Raw genomic sequence first — 18,724 nt, 5'->3', positions numbered from 1 at the left:
AAATAAACCTGTCAATAAATATCTACAAACAAAAATGTAAATTTGTTACAATCCTATGCTCTTAAAATAAGTAACAGAAAATAGTGAAAGAAGCTTTGTAAAGTTTAAAAATAATTTATTTCCCAAGAATACAAATTGAAAATGAGAAAAAAGAACTTATGGCATTGCAAATTAAATCCAAAAATAATCCAAGAATTACAGACACAAATCATAGTAATTTAAAGTCCCAAATAAAACTCAGTACAAGTCCTGAAGAAATCCAAAACGGAAGGCGATGATGTGTTTGTTATAGCTTATAGAGTGTTCATGTGCCAACAGTAATTTGTTGAATCACAGTAATATAATTCCAGGTTTGAATTCAGTATAAATTCCAGTGAATGTCTCTATCTAAGAATGTTATCAGAGCACTTTTGTATTTCCAGAGAAAATAATCATCTGAATTCAATAATTTGAAGAAATAAAATTCAGCCCAACTGGTCACAACATAATAAAACTTTAAAGTGCTACATGTTAAAGCATGAATGACCAAGTCCTCACAATTACAAGATTATATAGTTCTCTACTTGACCTCAGGTCACAATTAGCAATTTTTAAAAAACACATTGCCTAAAGGAAAATAACCTTCTATAATGATCCTGATATTTACAAAATCAAAACCATAACCTGTAAAATTCACTTAGGAATTTCCAATACCTGATCCAAATAAACATATTTACTTCTATTAATAATAATCCTGATATTATACCCATACACACAGAGAATAATTTAGCTATTAGTTGTTTACATAAAATTAAATTAAAAAAGTCAATCAGGTCAAGCAGAAATGAACTCAATTTAGACAATGTCAAGTCCATCATACAATGTTACATTGCTAGAGCATGTATAAATATTTTGTTAAAGCTAACAAACAATTAAATACATATAACAAATTGCTCTATTCTGAAATAGGTAAGCATAAATCTCTTAGTTGTATATAGTTAACCAAAATAAGCAATGACCTCAAAACTATCTGCTCCCAGTCTGAGAGAAAATCTAATACACTTTTGGACCACGTCATACTATTAATCCTGAAGTTCAATTTCTTACAGAATAATAAATTTCCATGGCTAAGGTTTCTTTCCCCAGTGATATTTTCAGCAAAGTTTTTTATTTTAAACCAAAGACAATACCGTGCAATACTTTTCAATTATCAACTGAGTTCAGACTGATCTACAATCTACTAAAACTAGCACTTATCTGTCCTATCTATGGTCCTTATTTGGAGATTTATTTTCTTCAGTACCATCTGTGGTTTTAATTTGAAAATGTTAATGCATCTGATAATCCTGACTTCCCTACAAATTCGCAAAGCTAATTGTTGTTTTAAATGTAAACACAAGTACCACAAATGGCACATTATACACCCACTCCATATTGAATAGTCTTCTGTTGAGGCATTTGCAGGGTATACTATATACTCACTCCATGTTTATTGGTCCTCTGTGGAGGCATGAGTAGGGTTTAGCATACACTCTCTGTTTAATAATCCTCTATGGAGGTGTTAGCAGGGTATAGCATACACCCAATCCATGTTTAATGGTGCTCTATGGAGGTATTAGTAGGGTACCAGTATAGCATACACCCATTCCATGTTTAATGGTACTCTATAGAGGCATTTGCAGGGTCAAGTGTACTCTGGAAATTATTGACCTATGTGCCCAGTGACTGAAATGTTTGGTCAATGTATGCAGTCTTGAACATTTAGTTCCATGTCACAAGCAGAAACCATTATTTTCTTATAAGATTAGACTAGCCATCACTGTGACCTCTGACTTTAACATCTCAGAATCTAAAGGTTTCTTTATTACCCTAAGTGCAAGCCAGCCACAAAGTATGGTCAGGGAACTTACTCTAGAACAAAAGTTATTTTGCAAAGCCAATTTTTCTCTGAGTCACAATGATTCTGACCATCAACCTTTAGACCCCAAAATCAACAGGTCTCTTCCATAAAGTGCATCCCCTCCACAAACTTTGGTCCAGATATATGGCTTAGAATTAAAGTTATTAGGCAAATTCCATTTTTCTTGCTTCAGTAAGTGGTCTTGATCATTGAATTTATGCTAATTCACTGCTTTACTCATTGGGGAGTTTGCAAAATGTTGCTCAGTAGCTGTGACAAGAAAACATCTAGGATATCTTTTACCTCATTTCTACACTATAATTATGACATAAGATCGCAGCTCAATGAATAATGGCAGCAATTTTACTTCCTGTTGCTGCAGTATATACCTCAAATATGGCAAACTCCCCTTGGGAGTATACTAGAATAAAATTTTGTAAAACTGACTGGCACAACCATGAAATTATTCTTCAAACAATTATACTTAATTATTATTACCTTCATTACAATCTCTTTCACATAAAATTATATTAAACATTTTAAAACTAAATAATAGAAGTCAGAGTAAACACAAATATACCTCCTGCTTATAAAACAAAACTTCTCTTAATAAAAACTCAACTAAGAACACATTAAAGTTGCAAGGTTTCTGTTGAATCAAATGTTTCCATTGCATCAGGAGAGAGCAGGATATATGAAATGCACCGATATCTGATCCAAATACATGTAATTAAATATGAATTTTAATGCGTAATACAATCTGAGAAATGGAAAAATCTTAGTTTGTATTTGCTGATGAACACACTACAAAACATGAAATTAAATCACAAAAATGACACTTAATATTGATGTCTGATCCAATAATGTGTCATTATATGAATAATGTTGAATATTAATGTACAATTAATCTGAAATATATAAAAAATTGAAGGCTGTTTTTTCTGATGAACACAATAAAACCATAACATTAAAATACACAAATGATGTTCAACAAAAAAAAACTGGAAGGTTGATGTGCCACAAAAATTCTGGAAATTTTGAAACACAAAGGATTCAGATTCTTTTGGGTTTTAATGCAACTTTGTATTGGGTGAAGGTACTGACAAAAAAACTTTATTTCATCTGTAAACTGAAAGCATTCTTTTTTTAAATAGATGTGGATTTAATAAAATATCTATGCAACTGTTGAGAAACTTCATGGAATTATGGATACAGTACACTGACATAATGTGTTCTAACTCTTATTCATTTTTCAGAATTTGTTTTGAGTTAGTGAGTTTCCTTAAACATTTTCGTAATGTCATTTTAGGTCTGATGGCAATCATTGAAACCTGTAGTGAGCGAATAATTCTTTGAACTATTCTCTGAATTTGTAACTTAGTTTCACGTTTACTTCTATTTTTAATACAATTCAGTGACTAACAGGCCTCATATTTTAGAAACAAAATAAATTAATTCAAACACAACCATTTAAACTTACAAAAGAAGCCACAATAACTCCTGGAAGCATGGTGTAGACATGTGTCCATATTTTTACCATACAAATCTATTATGAACAGCCAGACTCAAAACTTAATGACATCAACGATGTTTAATAAAGTACTGCCACAAATATATATTATAGTCCATTGCAGTAGTAGAAAATGGTCAAAATGGGAGGTCTGGAACTAATTTCTCACAAAACAACTGTCTTTGAAACTTATTTTAAGACACTTTTTACTTCAGTAGATGAAAGGATGAAGTTTATGTGTAGGCTGTAAAGACAGGCTGGATAAGGGTATCACTTTTCCAGTGGCACAGTTAGCATAGGTGTCAACATTAAGTTTTGCTAAATTTTTCTGACACTCTTGCATGTAGACTCGTGAAAATTGAAACATTCATCATAGAAGATTCTGCTCCTAACAAGCAAAAGGGGTTCACAGTAACCTACTTTTCACACCCAACTGATTTTGCTGAGTATATGGAATATGTCTCAGTGAAGCATGTCAAACAAAGCATACTGCAAATTTTTCTCTAAGAAGACTACATTATCAATACACAAGAAAATCATTATGATGTAAATTCAGTTCACTTTATAGTAGTTCATCACATAAGTGTGTCGCATGATCCATATTCCACATTTTATCTTACGCAACTGTATTTGTTTCCATAAAAACTGTACAAGTTTCCTCTTATTTTTGAAAATACACAATTCATAATGGCTATTACTACAGTACAAGTGATATAATTTTCTTTAAAAAGTACAATTTAATTTTATCATTCGTCAAGAACTTGTACTGTATATGCTCGCTTATAAGCCAGGTTGAACTGCAAACTGTATAGACCCAGATATGCCATTGCATAATGTGTTTGCAAATCTGGATCTATGCAGTTTATTAGGAACAATCAGTAGAACAAACACAGAACCTGATCTGCAGGTGCATTATGTGACAGCAGCTGGATTGGACTTGTAAGTGAGCATATAGGGTATGTATATTTCCTTTCCAAAATGTCTTGGAACTGATATACTATTTCTGTCAATACATTAATTCTGTCTTCTTTTCTCAAACATGCTTACAACTAGTTTAGTTTGCTGTTCAATTTCCGCTTTTTCCTACATGCTTTAATTTGTCATGGTCCTCATCATTATATTTGTAGTCAACTCACCTTAATGAATAAGTGCACTCTCTCTTCCAATCTGTTGCATTTTTGGACTCCTTTATGTTGATCCATTTTGTCAGACACCATTTGACAATACTCCTCTATTCTTGACTTTTAATTTGAATCTCAATATGGCTGAAATACTGCTAAGTGTAACATTTGACAGCTTTATAATGTGGCATGATCAAATGCCAGTAACTTTAATAAGTCTATTCATTTTCATAACCCTTACTAATAACTCTCATGTCAACCTATACAATCTTTTTCTTACAGGATTTGTTAAAAATTTCTCATTACAGGAATTTTTCTGCTATGGCCATTCAGTGTGGGTAGGGGTACACATTTCCATGGCTCACAACAAAGAACCAACTATTTCTAACTTAGGAAATTTTCTCAAATAAATCCAATGTATACAATTATAATTTAAAGCCAAACAATTTCCAATATATTCCAATATATACAATCATTGTTTAAAGCCAAATAATTTCCAACACATTCCAATTTATACAATTATGGTTTAAAGTCGAGCAATTTACAACACATTCCAATGTATACAATTTTTGTTTATTGTCAAATAATTTTCAACATATTCCAATGAATACAAGTACTGCTTAAAGCCAAATAGATTTCTACACATTTCAAAGTATAAAAATACAGTTTAAAGCTGACTAATTTCCAACACATTTCAATGTAAACAATAATGGCCCTAAACTTTGGAATGGCCATGGATGAACTAACCATACCACAGGCAGCTTTGCAAATCCAATGTTTGTACATTATCTACCAGATGGAAAGAGATGGCCAATAATGAAGTGTTTATAGAAAGGAATTTTGGATGGTCCAATTTCCAAAATTCCTATAAGTAGCCACTACCCTCATTGAGAAATATTTCTAAGTGATGTAAAAGCCCCATATTTAGCATTCAACTCAAAATTTCCCAATTGGTCTAATAATTGTTTTTTTCTTTCTTCAAATCATGGGTATAGGCCTCATTTCTATCCGTCATTAAAAAATTGCTGGTGGGTGATCTATATAGGTATTGCTTGCCAAAATATGCAAGACTTCCTGTCTTGGTTACGATTTCAAGTACGCTGACGTTTGATGGACACGACATAATACGTAATGTTTATATATTTGCTAATGACAGAGTTTAAACGGACAAGTGATGATAGTTAAATTGTATATTAACCCTCAGTTTGTGTCGCTGGTTGTAAAGTATATGTTCGGCACTATCAGACCTGTTCGGCATCCTGGACAAGCAATGATTGGTTACATTTACATCACACGACTACTTTCCAAAGAGTATAAATAGGATTGAAATTCGAAATTCGGGAGATAGCTGTCAACATTAGCGCCTCTATCAACATCTCTCCACCACATAAAAGAGCACTGTATTGAGGTAGTTATAATTACAACTTTATTGGATGGCATTAAAAAGCTCATAGATACTTATAAAAATAAGACAAGTCTACAAATTTTAATTTCTTTATTCTCAAAAACAGACTGGAATTACATATATATAGTACAACAATAGGAATCAATTCAATTCAAACAAATTCAATTCACTGCTATTGATTCAAGCTTAATAAAAAAGTAATATTGTGTCACACTAAGAATTTAGGGTTAACTTTCAAAATACTTACTCCATGGGTCGTCCATTTCTCGCTGAATGATTACGTTAAGGTTATGAAGGTAAGCATATTATAACATTTGTGTATTGCATATGTTACATGTAATCAAAGACATACATTCATGTTTTAGTGATATTTCTTGTATTAAGCATCCTATCACAATTTCATAGTTAAAATAAAAAGGTCCTGGCTTTGAGCATTCTTGAAATTTATTATTACATTTACACAAGTTAGCCCATACCCCTCCAAATGTTACAATATGATCAGGTATATCTTCTTGAAGAAGCATAACTTCCCAAAAACTCTCCTTTCTCTATTGACATTCCCCAATTATATTAGCATCAGGAGAATATGTCATAGGAGGAGGAAATGCATGAGCATCTTACCTTTACCATAGCCACCCTTCAACGGAAAAATAATGGTTAAGATCCATATATGAAGGATAAACCATTATCCTAAAAGGAGGGCAGCACAATTGATGTTTATATAAACCATGACAACAGCACCCAGATAAGGTAAAAGAACAACGTTTCCCTACCAAGCAAACGCATGGGCAAATCCTGCAAAACTCACATCCATGTGTAGATTGTGCTGATATCAAACTGGTCTGGAGGCAGTCTGGGCTTAAGTCACTAGGCCCACCAGAATCAGTTTGTCTCTGTGAAGCAAGCTCACACAGGTAAAAGCTTGAGGCGATTGACTGTGCCTAAAAGCTAATGGCTTCTATTAAGTTTTCTACTGAAATGCTACACCAGAATGTGAGGCTTATAGAGATCCATGTGAGCATAAATCTTCATGAAGTATATCTGAGATCAAATAGTATGCCAGGCATATTACCCATTTAAGCCAAGACGCTAGACCTTGAGGGGATATATCAACTTTCCTGTCTTTCACTGGAAGAAAGATACACTGATGGACCCCACGACCCTTCTTCCTGCACTTCAAGTAGTGCTTAAGTGTGAGTACCAGGTCTTGCATTGCTTCCATCCTTTACATATCAATTGCAGGGAAGGAGTAGATAACCACAAGGCCTACACCGAACCCAGGCTTCTGGATCCATGAAAGGAAAGATGAAGGTGGGCAGTTTGTAATGAAAGACCAACAGATCGACAAACCACTTGGTGTTAAAGGTCTGATTCAATCTCAAAAAGCAGGTCAGACAGGACATTGAGCCTGCTGGGGATATACCTAATCAGGATGGTTATCTCCAAATGGGCACAACAATGCAGAAAGTCCCAGACCAGATCACAACAGCTGCATGATTTGGTTCGTGCCCAGCTGCCACACATAATTTGTGAAGGAAGGCCACCACCACTGAGTTGTCTGACATCATGTGGACTATCTTCCCAAAAAGTTCATCCTTCCAGAAACACTGTTTGTTGCACCAACGATGCAAGAATGATATTACTTTGGTCAAGAGCATAATTATTTTATTTATCATGTCAACCAGAAAAGAGTTGCCATTGGGTTAGCAGGGACATCTAATAGGTGTTTACAAGGTTGTTCCATGTCAGCATTGCCGAAGTTTTGCTCATGATTCAGATTTCTGTCACCTTGCTCTGCAGACAGCAATTAGTCAACCAAGGCAAGGTCCTTCAATGAATAGACAGATTCCAATAGATAGACAAGGTCGGAGAAGGATATTACACTTAGGGAAAGAAATATGTAATAATTTCAATGGCACAAATGGATGTTTCCGAGCAAACTGTAGTAATGCACACGTGTGCTTGACTTGCAAAAAAACTCATTCACAGCTCAAGTGCGACCTGATGACTAAGCAGGTACTGCCACCTACAAAACCTCAATGACTAAATCAGGAGATAGCGGTCACATTTCAGGCAACCACACCAATCAACATCACTAGATTGCAAGAAGAATTGCAACACCATCCGGATCAAGAATTTGTGGATTATCTTATAAATGGTCTCTGCTATGGTTTTCATACAGGAATTTCGCATCAGCCGACTTCTCCATTCATGTGTAAAAATTTGGTATCAGTGACATCACAACCCGATGTAGTTGATGTATTACTTGAGTACGAGCTCTCCAAGAATTACCTCATAGGCCCTTTTGAAAGTCCACCATTTCCTGTATTCCGGATTAGCCCCCTGGACGTAATACAAAGCAAATATTCTGGCAAGTACAGACTTATAGTAGATCTGTCGGCACCGCACAGTTCACTTGAGCATGAAAGTATCAATGCCTTAATCAGCAAAGAGGATTTTTCACTCTCCTACGTAAAAATAGATGATGCTATTCACATTCTGGTGCAGTTAGGAATGGGTGCTAACATGTGTAAGACTGATATTACTGATGCATTCAAGCTAATTCCCATACTCCCAACATTGTGGCCTCTATATGGTGTCCAGTGGAGAAAACAATATTATTTCTACACTAAGTTAGTATTTGGTAGTAGAAGTAGTCCTAAGATTTTCGATACACTATCCAGAGCAACTGCATGGATAGCTCAACATAATTATGGTATCACACATTTTTTGCATTTACTGGATGATTTTTTGTCCATTGATGAGCCTGGTTTTCCAGCTGAAAGAACAATGGCTTCAATCACATTGATTTTCAATAGGTTATCTATTCCAATTGCTTCCCACAAGACTTTAGGACTGTCACCAGTCATGGAATACTTGGGTATAATTCTGGACTCTGAAAAAATGGAATCTAGATTGCCACAAGATAAGTTGAGCAGATTAGCTGCACTGCTTAAAACTTTCCAGCAAAGGAAATCTTGTACGAAGAGGGAATTGCTGAGTCTGGTAGGCCATTTACATTATGCATGTCGAGTGATCGCCCCAGGTTGGTCATGCACATCCTATCTAATATCCTTGTCAACAACCACCACCGAATTGAATCATCATGTAAAAATAAATAGCGAATGTAGAATGGATCTAAAGATGTGGGGTGATTTTATGGCTCAATGGAATGGAGTTTCTTTTCTCTTGGATTCTAATATTACGGTTGCTACAGATTTTGAGCTCTTTACTGATGCAGCATCAACTCTCAGATTTGGTGGTTTTTTCCAAGGCAAATGGTTCCAAGGATCGTGGCCAGATAATTTAGACGTATTAGGCACAGACAAGTTGTCAATGGCCCTGCTGGAAATTTACCCCATTGTAGTTGCAGCACATATAAGGGGCCATATGTGGCAGAGGAAACGAAATTTTGTTCAATTGTGACAACATCAGTACAGTCGAGATAATTATGAAGCATCGATCTAAGTCTTCCATGATAATGAAACTGCTCAGGCGTTTAACTTGGATATCAGCACAATATTGTTGTGAAATTCTAGCTGAATATGTCCCAGGGAAAGATAACCTCATTGCAGATGCTCTCTCTTGTTTTCAGATGGAAAAATTCTGGCATCTGGCTCCAACTGCAGAAAGAACTCCTCACCCATGCCCAGTCTTGGAGGAACTGATATTCTACTAAACAAAACTGTGGACAGGTTACTACAAGCAGTACATAGCCCACGGACGCAAGCGGTCTATTTTTTGGGTTGGAAAACCTTCAGTCATTTTTTGGACATGTTGGGTCGCTGGGATCATAGGAGTCATCAACCTTCAGGACCAATTGATGAGGATGCCCTTGTTGCTTTTGCGGCATATTGCTTCAAGAGTATTGGTATTCGATATGCATCTATCAAGCTGTATTTGTGTGGCGTGAAGTATTTCTGTGTAAAACATGGCATACAGCACCCCCTTGATGGCCAGTCATATTCGTGCTGTCCAAGATTGCAAATGGTATTGTGGGGTGTGAAGAAATTGCAGAATAATGCACCTAACTCAAGGTTACCCATTACCTTCGATATATTGGCATGCATGTGCACCTTGCTTCAAAAAGGTTTCTTTAGTCGCTGGGTGGATGGTATGTTGCTTGCTGCATCTTCACTAGCTTTCTTTGCCTTCTTATGTTGTGACGAATTTATGGTGACATCAGCTATGGATATGGAGTACTTGCATATTATTGACTTTACTATTTCTGCAGATAATTCTAATGGGATTTTAATGTTGAGAGCGTCAAAGGCTGGTCCATTCCGGTATGGTGTGCAGATCAGACTTTTTGCAGTGCATAACTGTACGTGCCCTTTACAGGCTATGCGCGAGTACCTAGCGCTCCACAGCAGGATGGGTTGTCTTAGACCTTCGGACCCACTATTTACTACAGATGGTATTAATCCACTTTCTAGATCAGTGTTTTTGGAGAAGCTACGTTTGCTCCTGCACGTACTAGGCTATCCACAAGGCAAATTCAATGGGCACTCCTTTCGGATGGGGCCGCCACTACAGCAGCAAATGCTGGGATTGAGGACCACCTTGTTAAAATGCTAGGCCGTTGGACTTCAGATTCTTATTTACGTTATATCAGGACCTCGAATGATGCCATTCTGCAAGCACAGCAGGCCATGTGTGGATCTACCCATTCATAGATGATGTAACGCCATAGCAGCATTTTCAATTAAGCCTTTCTCTCGGAGAAGTGCATCTGATGGATGTATGTGTGTTCTCAAATAGGCTAGTTCGTGTGTCAGTGTATTCTTTCAGAGGTGATCATTCAGATTCTTTACATGGAGTTATTCTGGGAAGGGAATAAGCAGATTCTGTGTATTGTTCTAAGTGTTTAATTGTGCGTGTTCTTTTCTTTAGTTTTCTAATGTAGTGTGATCATCAGATTCAGTCATCGGTGAGGTGTGTTTTGCACCAGTAGTGTGTTTACTGTGTTCTGCAGAGGTGGATCATCAGATTCATGGCTACTGGGTGGCGTTAAGCATTGTGTTTACTAATGTTCTTTGGTGTATCTAGTTGGTTTCTAATTTAATCAGTTTACTGCATGTGCACTGCAATCGGTTATATGCATCTGACTTCAGTATTGAACTACATGAACTGTATATGTGTCTGCAGAGTAATTTGATGGCAGTTTGTGGAAACTTTACTTTATTTATACATCAGCCCCCAATGGAAAACAAGCCGGGAACATTGCAGTGCAAGTTTCGTCATATATGACTTGCATACAGATTCTTGCATCACAGACTCAATTACAACTCCACTCTAGATATAATGTGACTTCAGTCTTGGTATCACCATAACATGGTGTGCAGGCATAGACCCCGGAATAGTCATACCTTGGCACGGGTTCTTGCAGTAGTATCCATTTATGATGATTCACTGTTGTATAATTCTTAGTATGGCAATTGTTCATTTCATATACATAATTGCTTATATTGATAGTGATTTTCATGCTTATTTTAACAGAACTGCGGGTACTTCTTGTCCATATCTATCCGCTCCTTGGGGCTCTCCGCTGCATACTACTGCAGTTCCATTACTCGTCATGCAGCGTCATTTGGGCGTTCTGTCCCCAATCCACTCGACTTACAGACATAACAAGTTGTGGCGACTCTGCCTCAATACAGCGGCAATTCTGCCTTAACAGTTATGTCAGTCAGTCATACTGGCAAGTCCGCCTCAAAACATTGGCAATTCTGCCTGGACATCAGTCATACTGGCAATTCTGCCTCATAGACAGGGCATGTTGGCCATTTGGCCCTGACATCAGTCAGACTGGCAATTCCGCCTCATAGTTACTGCATGCTTCTCTACCATCTTACCACTACTAACCTCATGCAGTGGAGGGTGAGACCCAAGGAATGCCAAAGATGTATATGTACTGTTTTATAATGCTAAATAGTTGATTAAAGAGTTGACACTACCTCTATTAGTTCTTTGTATGCTTAATATCATATATGCAGTTCACCTGTCAGTCCAGCCAGAGGTGCATATGGTCCACCTGTCCACCATTCCATTTATTTTATATTGTGTAAATGGGTGCATGGAAAGGCAGCAAAGAATATGAAGTTCACAAAATAAGTATTTCAACATGCTGAAAATACCAATAACATGTAGATCATATAGTATGACATAGATCATACAGTATGACATAGAACATACAGTATGAAAGATGATACAGTAAGACATAGATCATACAGTATGACATATAACATACAGTATGACAAAGATCATACAGTATGACATAGTACATACAGTATGAAAGATCATACAGTAAGACATAGATCATACAGTATGACATATAACACAGTATGACAAAGATCATACAGTATGACATAGAATATACAGTATGAAAGATCATACAGTAAGTAATAGATCATACAGTATGACAGAACATACAGTATGACATAGATTATAAAGTATGAAAGATCATACAGTATGACATAGATCATATAGTATAACATAGATCATACAGTATGACATATACAGTATAACATAGATCATACATATAACATAGATCATACAGTATGGCATAGAACATACAGTATGACAGATCATACAATATGACATAGAATATACAGTATGACATAGAACATACAGTATGACATAATACAGACAATATGACAGATCATACAGTATAACACAGATCATACAGTATGACAGATGATGCAGTATAACACAGATCATACAGTATGACAGATGATGCAGCTTAAACTGATAAATATCTGGATGATGAGCAGCTGCCTAATGGTGGCAAAGGGAGGTAATGTGTAAGGATTTTTTTTGGTCTATATGTTATACAGATGGGCATTTAGATCTTTCTGGGTAGGCTGCATTTGTGATGTGGTGAAATTTATTTCCTAAAATTAATCAGATCATGGAGAAATTTAGGCATGGGTATGGTTTAACCCACAAATCAACTGACTCTTTTCTTAACCAAAAATCAAGTCATCCACAAAAGTTTGGTCAAGTTTTAAATGGTGCAAAAATTTAAGTTTTTGTGCAGAAATAGAAAAGATTACAGACAAATTGATGGACATTATGACATTATGCTCTGCCTTTTTGGTTGGCTAATAAAAAGAGTTTTCTTTGTCTCATAGTTGACTACATAAAAAAGGATGAAATAATTTACTTTACTCAAATGATCCAAAACTGACCTTAAAAGGCTTCCCAGCAGCCATTGCAGCAATGGTATTGCGGGCAATTTTTCCTGAACGTGTTTTAGGTAGCTTTGGAACAAGAACAGCAAGCTTGAAACTGGCAACAGGACCAATAACCTCTCGTACATGCTTGATGACAATCTGCACTACTTCTTCATCTGACAACTTTACTCCTAGATGATGAAAATTCTTTTAAGGACAATACAAATAATGGTTCCTTCTGCAACTAACAAAATAAATCTTATAAAGACATACTGTCCAATAAAAGGTACATATTGCAACTTTTCAAGAAGAAAATAACAAACTAAACTAAAATATCAAATCGTTTTCCACCAAATTTCTCTCTGATACATCTACACCACATGTATCTTTTGGATGTTGCTAAGCAACAGCTATTACAAGATTCATTAAGTTAATAGATCTCTACAGCTGTGAACTTTCAGATTAAGAAGGCTAAACATCATCATTTGAAGATGTTTTAATATAAACAAGGGTTCTGCAGAACACACAGCTTCACACGTGCATCACATTATGATGTGCTGTAAGTGTATCAAACTAGTAATAACTTCAACACAGAACTTTTACCATATATCCTCGCTTAAAAGTCCGATTCAAATGCAAACCACATAGATCCAGATCTGCTACTGCAAAATGGCAGATCAGCATCCATGCTAAATGTTAGGAGAAATCAGTAGAACAAATAATATAGATCCTGGTCTGCTGGTGTGTTATGCTACTGCAGCTCAGGGTCAATGTCGTCTGCAGTTTGCCATGACTATAAATGAGTATATTCAGTAAACTGATTCCATCACCACTGTTAGAAAACAGATATTCTGATATTCCCATTTATTGATGCAGGTAAGATGACTTATGACCATATTCTTGAAACTTCTCAAGCACAAATCTCAATCTCAAGGTTCTGTAACTGAAATGAGGATGACCTTAAAACATTTCCTCCAGCAGCACATATAAGTTTCCTTCAATCATGTTTGGATATTTCAAGTGTCACCTCCAATTATGCAATATGGAGTTTTCACTTGCATTTCTTATTCAAAATGTTTCCAGAATATGGGGCTTGATTTTCTTTATTTGCCAATCAAATCAAGTTTCCAGAATATGGGGCTTGATTTTATTTATTTGCCAATCAAATCAAGTTTCCAGAATATGGGGCTTGATTTTCTTTATTTGCCAATCAAATCAAGTTTCCAGAATATGGGGCTTGATTTTCTTTATTTGCCAATCAAATCAAGTTTCCAGAATATGGGGCTTGATTTTCTTTATTTGCCAATCAAATCAAGTTTCCAGAATATGGGGGCTTAATTTTCTTTATTTGCCAATCAAATCAAGTTTCCAGGAATATGGGGCTTGATTTTCTTTATTTGCCAATCAAATCAAGTTTCCAGAATATGGGGCTTGATTTTCTTTATTTGCCAATCAAATCAAGTTTCCAGAATATGGGGCTTGATTTTCTTTATTTGCCAATCAAATCAAGTTCCAGGAATATGGGGCTTGATTTTCTTTATTTGCCAATCAAATCAAGTTTCCAGGAATATGGGGATTGACTTTCTTCCTAGTAAATTGACCATCTAATGAAGTTTCCAGAAAACGGGTCTTAACTTTCTTCGTGATAAGTTTCCTATCAAATTAAGTTTCCAGAATATGGGGTTTGACTTTCTTGTCCAGCATATTAAGCATAGCAGAACCTTAAAAGTGCAGTCTTAAGGAACCAAATATTTATGCCTATACAGGCAGACAGCAATTATAGATATAATATCTGTATTACAATTAATCCAACTCAATTTCTGAACTAGAGTAGAAAATCATGATTTCAGCTGTTTCAATTTGGATTGCTTTCCAATACGAATTATAAGAAATATTTTGCTTCAATGCATGCTTGAACAGGAATGTACCTGTTTTACGAACACAGAGTCCTAAAGGAATCTCCCCTTTTATGGAGTCAGGAACCCCAACTACTGCAGCCTCAGCTATCACTGCACATTCAATGATGGCCTGAAACAAGGAAATGATTCAAGATGAAGGTAAACTATTTTTTCCAGTCATCATTTGAATGTAAAAAATGCACCTTAACTCAGATCACCTTTTTAGATGGCTCTTTCAAAGAATAAAACAAAACTGTAACAAGAGATGAAAGCCACCAATGATACATCTACTTTTGATCACCACTAAAAATGTCACTTTTGCTTCCAATCCCCCTCCCATCCCTCACTCTCCACCTCCCTGCCATACAGTGTTTCACCTCTATGGTCACAAACTTAAGTAACAGAAAAGAAGCAAATCCAAAAAGTTTTGTAAAACTTAATAAATAATTTAATTCTTAAAGTAATAAATGAAAAATGTGAGAGGAACTTACTGTATAATGAAGTGAATCCTAATTATTCCTTATAAAGGTCTATGAAAGTTCTAAACAAATGAAAAGTCTCTTATAATTTTCAATACCAGAAATGTACTGTTCTTCCAAGAACCATGATGTTGTCAAGATGGCATTGTCCAGAATTATTCAGAATAATTTATAACAGTTCCAGAATAATACTGTTGTCCAAATAATGAGCACTTTCTATAACAGTCCAAACAAATGTTCCTCCTCTTGAAAAATATCTAAGGACAACATAAAATATGTCTGCAGACTTACAACAGGAACACTAAAAGTGAAAATGACTCCAAAAAACAGAATGAAACTGAATGTTAAATTTTCTCCTTATATACATGGTGTATTGTGTATTACAACTGTAGTTTGCAACAGACCCCCCCATGTGAAAACATACACAACTGATTTTTGACAAACAAAATATATTCACATGACCTCATGCAACCAATGGGAGTCCACAGAATTCATCTGGAAACATCAATATCCCATCAGTCACTGAGAAAATATGCCATAGGTGCCATTTTAAGTCTTATTATTATGATTATTATTAATAATTGTCCACAAATATGTAAACATCTATTTATAGATCTTATGTCATTTGTGTTTTTAACAAAGCCAAATTACAAACACAATTTATAACAAAAGATATCCTAAACAGTTTGCGACTATGAATAAAAATTATGAAAATTATATAAAATCATACATGTGTGTGTGATTTGGATTTTTAACGTAGCTTTAACAATTTTTCAGTCATATCACTATGATGTCTGCAGTGTGGCAGTTTATAGTGATGTCTAGGGCACTGGGGCATCATGCCGCAGACATGTAGCATGATGTCCCACCCAGTCACATTATCCTGACACCAGACCAACCAGTCCTAACACTCACCTCTTAATGCTGAGCACCAAGCGAGGCAGCTGTTAGTACCATTTTTTTAAGTCTTTGGTATGACTTGGTCAGGGATCAAACCCACGACCTCCTGCATCTGAGGCAGATGCTCTAACCACTTGGCCACCGGAGCGGTCAAAATCATAGATCAGAAGGTACAGAAAATATATACATACATAACATCCAAGATCATAAACTTTCTCTATCATGCATTCATTCTGATCGGGTTTATTTTTTATTGGTTTAATGCCATGTTTCAGCTTATGATTATACATGGTGACCATTACACTTGGTGGTGGAAGAACCTGTGGTGACAAAGAGAAAAACTGCCAACCCACAGGAAGCTACTGGTAAGCTTTCACACATGCACACATTAGCCACAAGAACTGACACAAAATGTTCAGAGTTCATAATAACAACCCTACAAGTTCAGAAAACTGTACATACTTTTTAATATCATCAACATGTTATTTAAACATTATGTCAATAACTTGCTTCAAGCTTAACATTTTTATTAATACTGACAGGACACAAGTACAAAATCTGTAAAATCATAACCAATTCAGTAAACAAGAGTCCCCTGAAGAGATTGATGCTCTACTGGGTAAAAAGAATATCCAAAACTTCATGATAAGACCATTTCTTCATTTTAATTGTCAAGTGTTGAAAACCATCTCTGATATTCATCATCACTAACAAGATTTTCAAATTAGTTGTTGTGGTGGACATAAAATGGATTTCAGATTGGTACCATTTTCATTTGAAACCAAGCTGTCTTCATTAGAAGTCTTTTGGTGAAAACCCCATGTCAATATAACCCTTCATTCAGGGTGACTGGTGATAGAAAGATCTTCAAGATTGTTGTCATGGCAGCCATTTTATAACTGGCACCATTTTCAGTTAGGACCTACTAGGTATCAGTGACAACCCCATGTGAATATAACCACATACACACCAACCCCCCAAATGTTATAATCCTAATTAATCCTATTATAAAAGGCATAACATGCCAGAGTTACAGCATATATGACAAAAGATACATTTTTACTACTAACTTGGTTCTGCAGACAGTCAAACTTCTTGTCATAAAGGGCAAAATCCATATGGATTAGAACCCAAATACAAACATGAAATATACTTAAAAATTATTTATATTCAGCACTCACTTTAACTAATCTACATGTGTAACTTTCTCTGAATGATTGTTAACTGGAATCCTGATCATGGTCAGGTGCTCAGAGTGCTGTATTACATTACTCTCCTATTCTTTTTTTAAAGTTTTAAAAGTGTTGTTGAGTTGTCCTTTTACTAATCTGACATGTTTTGAAGTTTGAAAAGATCCATCTGCTTTAACATTTTCTGGCATATAGCATCATCATCTCACACCCTAATGTGTTTTACTTAACATCTGGCACCATTTCTTTAAAAATACAGACTGGTCCACTAACTAACTAGTTGTTGTTGTTGTTGTGGGGTTTAACGCCATTTTTCAGCACACAATAAGCTATGCATGGCGGCCAGTATTAATGGTGGAGGAAGAACCTGGGAAAACCCCAGGAAGAACACTGACCCACGAGAAGCTACTGGCAAGCTTTCTCACATACCCACATTAGCCGAATCTTAGACTCAAACCCACGCAGACAGAGGTGAGATGGCAGTGATCTGTAACGGAGAGCGCTTTAGACCACTCGGCCACTCGGGGCCCCCACTAACTAACTAGTTTATCAGTATAATGAATCTGTAAGGCAGAGATCACATATGAAGAAACCTGTCTGTTTTCTTAGCAATGTGTCATATACAGTTGGTATAAATAGCAAATAAGGAAGTACTCTTATGCTATTCTTATACAGCAGTCATCTTTTAAGAATATTCTTAAATTTACACAAGTAGACAATAAAAATGACTAAAACAACATTTTGCTTTATTTTAATTTTATTTTGTAACCAAAAAAGTGTAATCCATATACAGCCTAGCATAAAATACATAAAATGTAATTTGGTGAAAATAAGCCTAGTGGTTATGCCAAAAGTGTCATTGGTTGGCATGTATGTAATCATCCATTTTGAAGGAGTAGAGATATTTTTAAGCTGGCCACCATGATGACCATTTAGAGGATCAATTTGCACAATTTTCATTTAGGACAAACTAGACATCACAAACTATTCTGATAAAAATCCCATTTCAAAATGACTTTTCATTTAAAAGGAGTAGCCATAAGTTTTTCAAGATAGCCACCATATTCGATGTTAGATTAGCACCATTTTACTTTAGGACCAACAGTGAAAACCCCATAATGATATGACTTTTTCGGGGGGACACATAACAAGAAGATTTTCAAGACA

The 18,724-nt window shown here is 35.7% G+C and overlaps 1 protein-coding gene across 2 annotated transcripts in view; it reads right to left on the bottom strand.

Moving 5' to 3' along the window:
* LOC149785304 (acyl-CoA synthetase short-chain family member 3, mitochondrial-like) overlaps positions 1–18,724 on the bottom strand; it is an 88,278-nt gene that overhangs the window by 9,640 nt on the left and 59,914 nt on the right. For both annotated transcript variants that reach the window (XR_016425382.1, XM_089979196.1), the window contains exons 15-16: positions 15,019–15,118; positions 13,106–13,281 (exon numbers count right to left, since the gene is read on the bottom strand). Coding sequence is in view for 1 of the 2 variants with exons in the window: in XM_089979196.1 (XP_089835322.1) it covers positions 13,106–13,281; positions 15,019–15,118 (276 nt within the window). In the remaining variant the exon portion in view is untranslated. The remainder of the gene's footprint in view (positions 1–13,105; positions 13,282–15,018; positions 15,119–18,724) is intronic.

This window comes from Sinohyriopsis cumingii, chromosome 13 (assembly GCF_028554795.1).
Source record: "Sinohyriopsis cumingii isolate HCF-2022 chromosome 13, ASM2855479v2, whole genome shotgun sequence".
In the NCBI taxonomy this organism is placed as follows: Eukaryota; Metazoa; Mollusca; class Bivalvia; order Unionida; family Unionidae; genus Sinohyriopsis; species Sinohyriopsis cumingii.
Note: the sequence above shows the minus strand (reverse complement) of the source record. Positions and strands in the feature narration are given on the sequence as shown.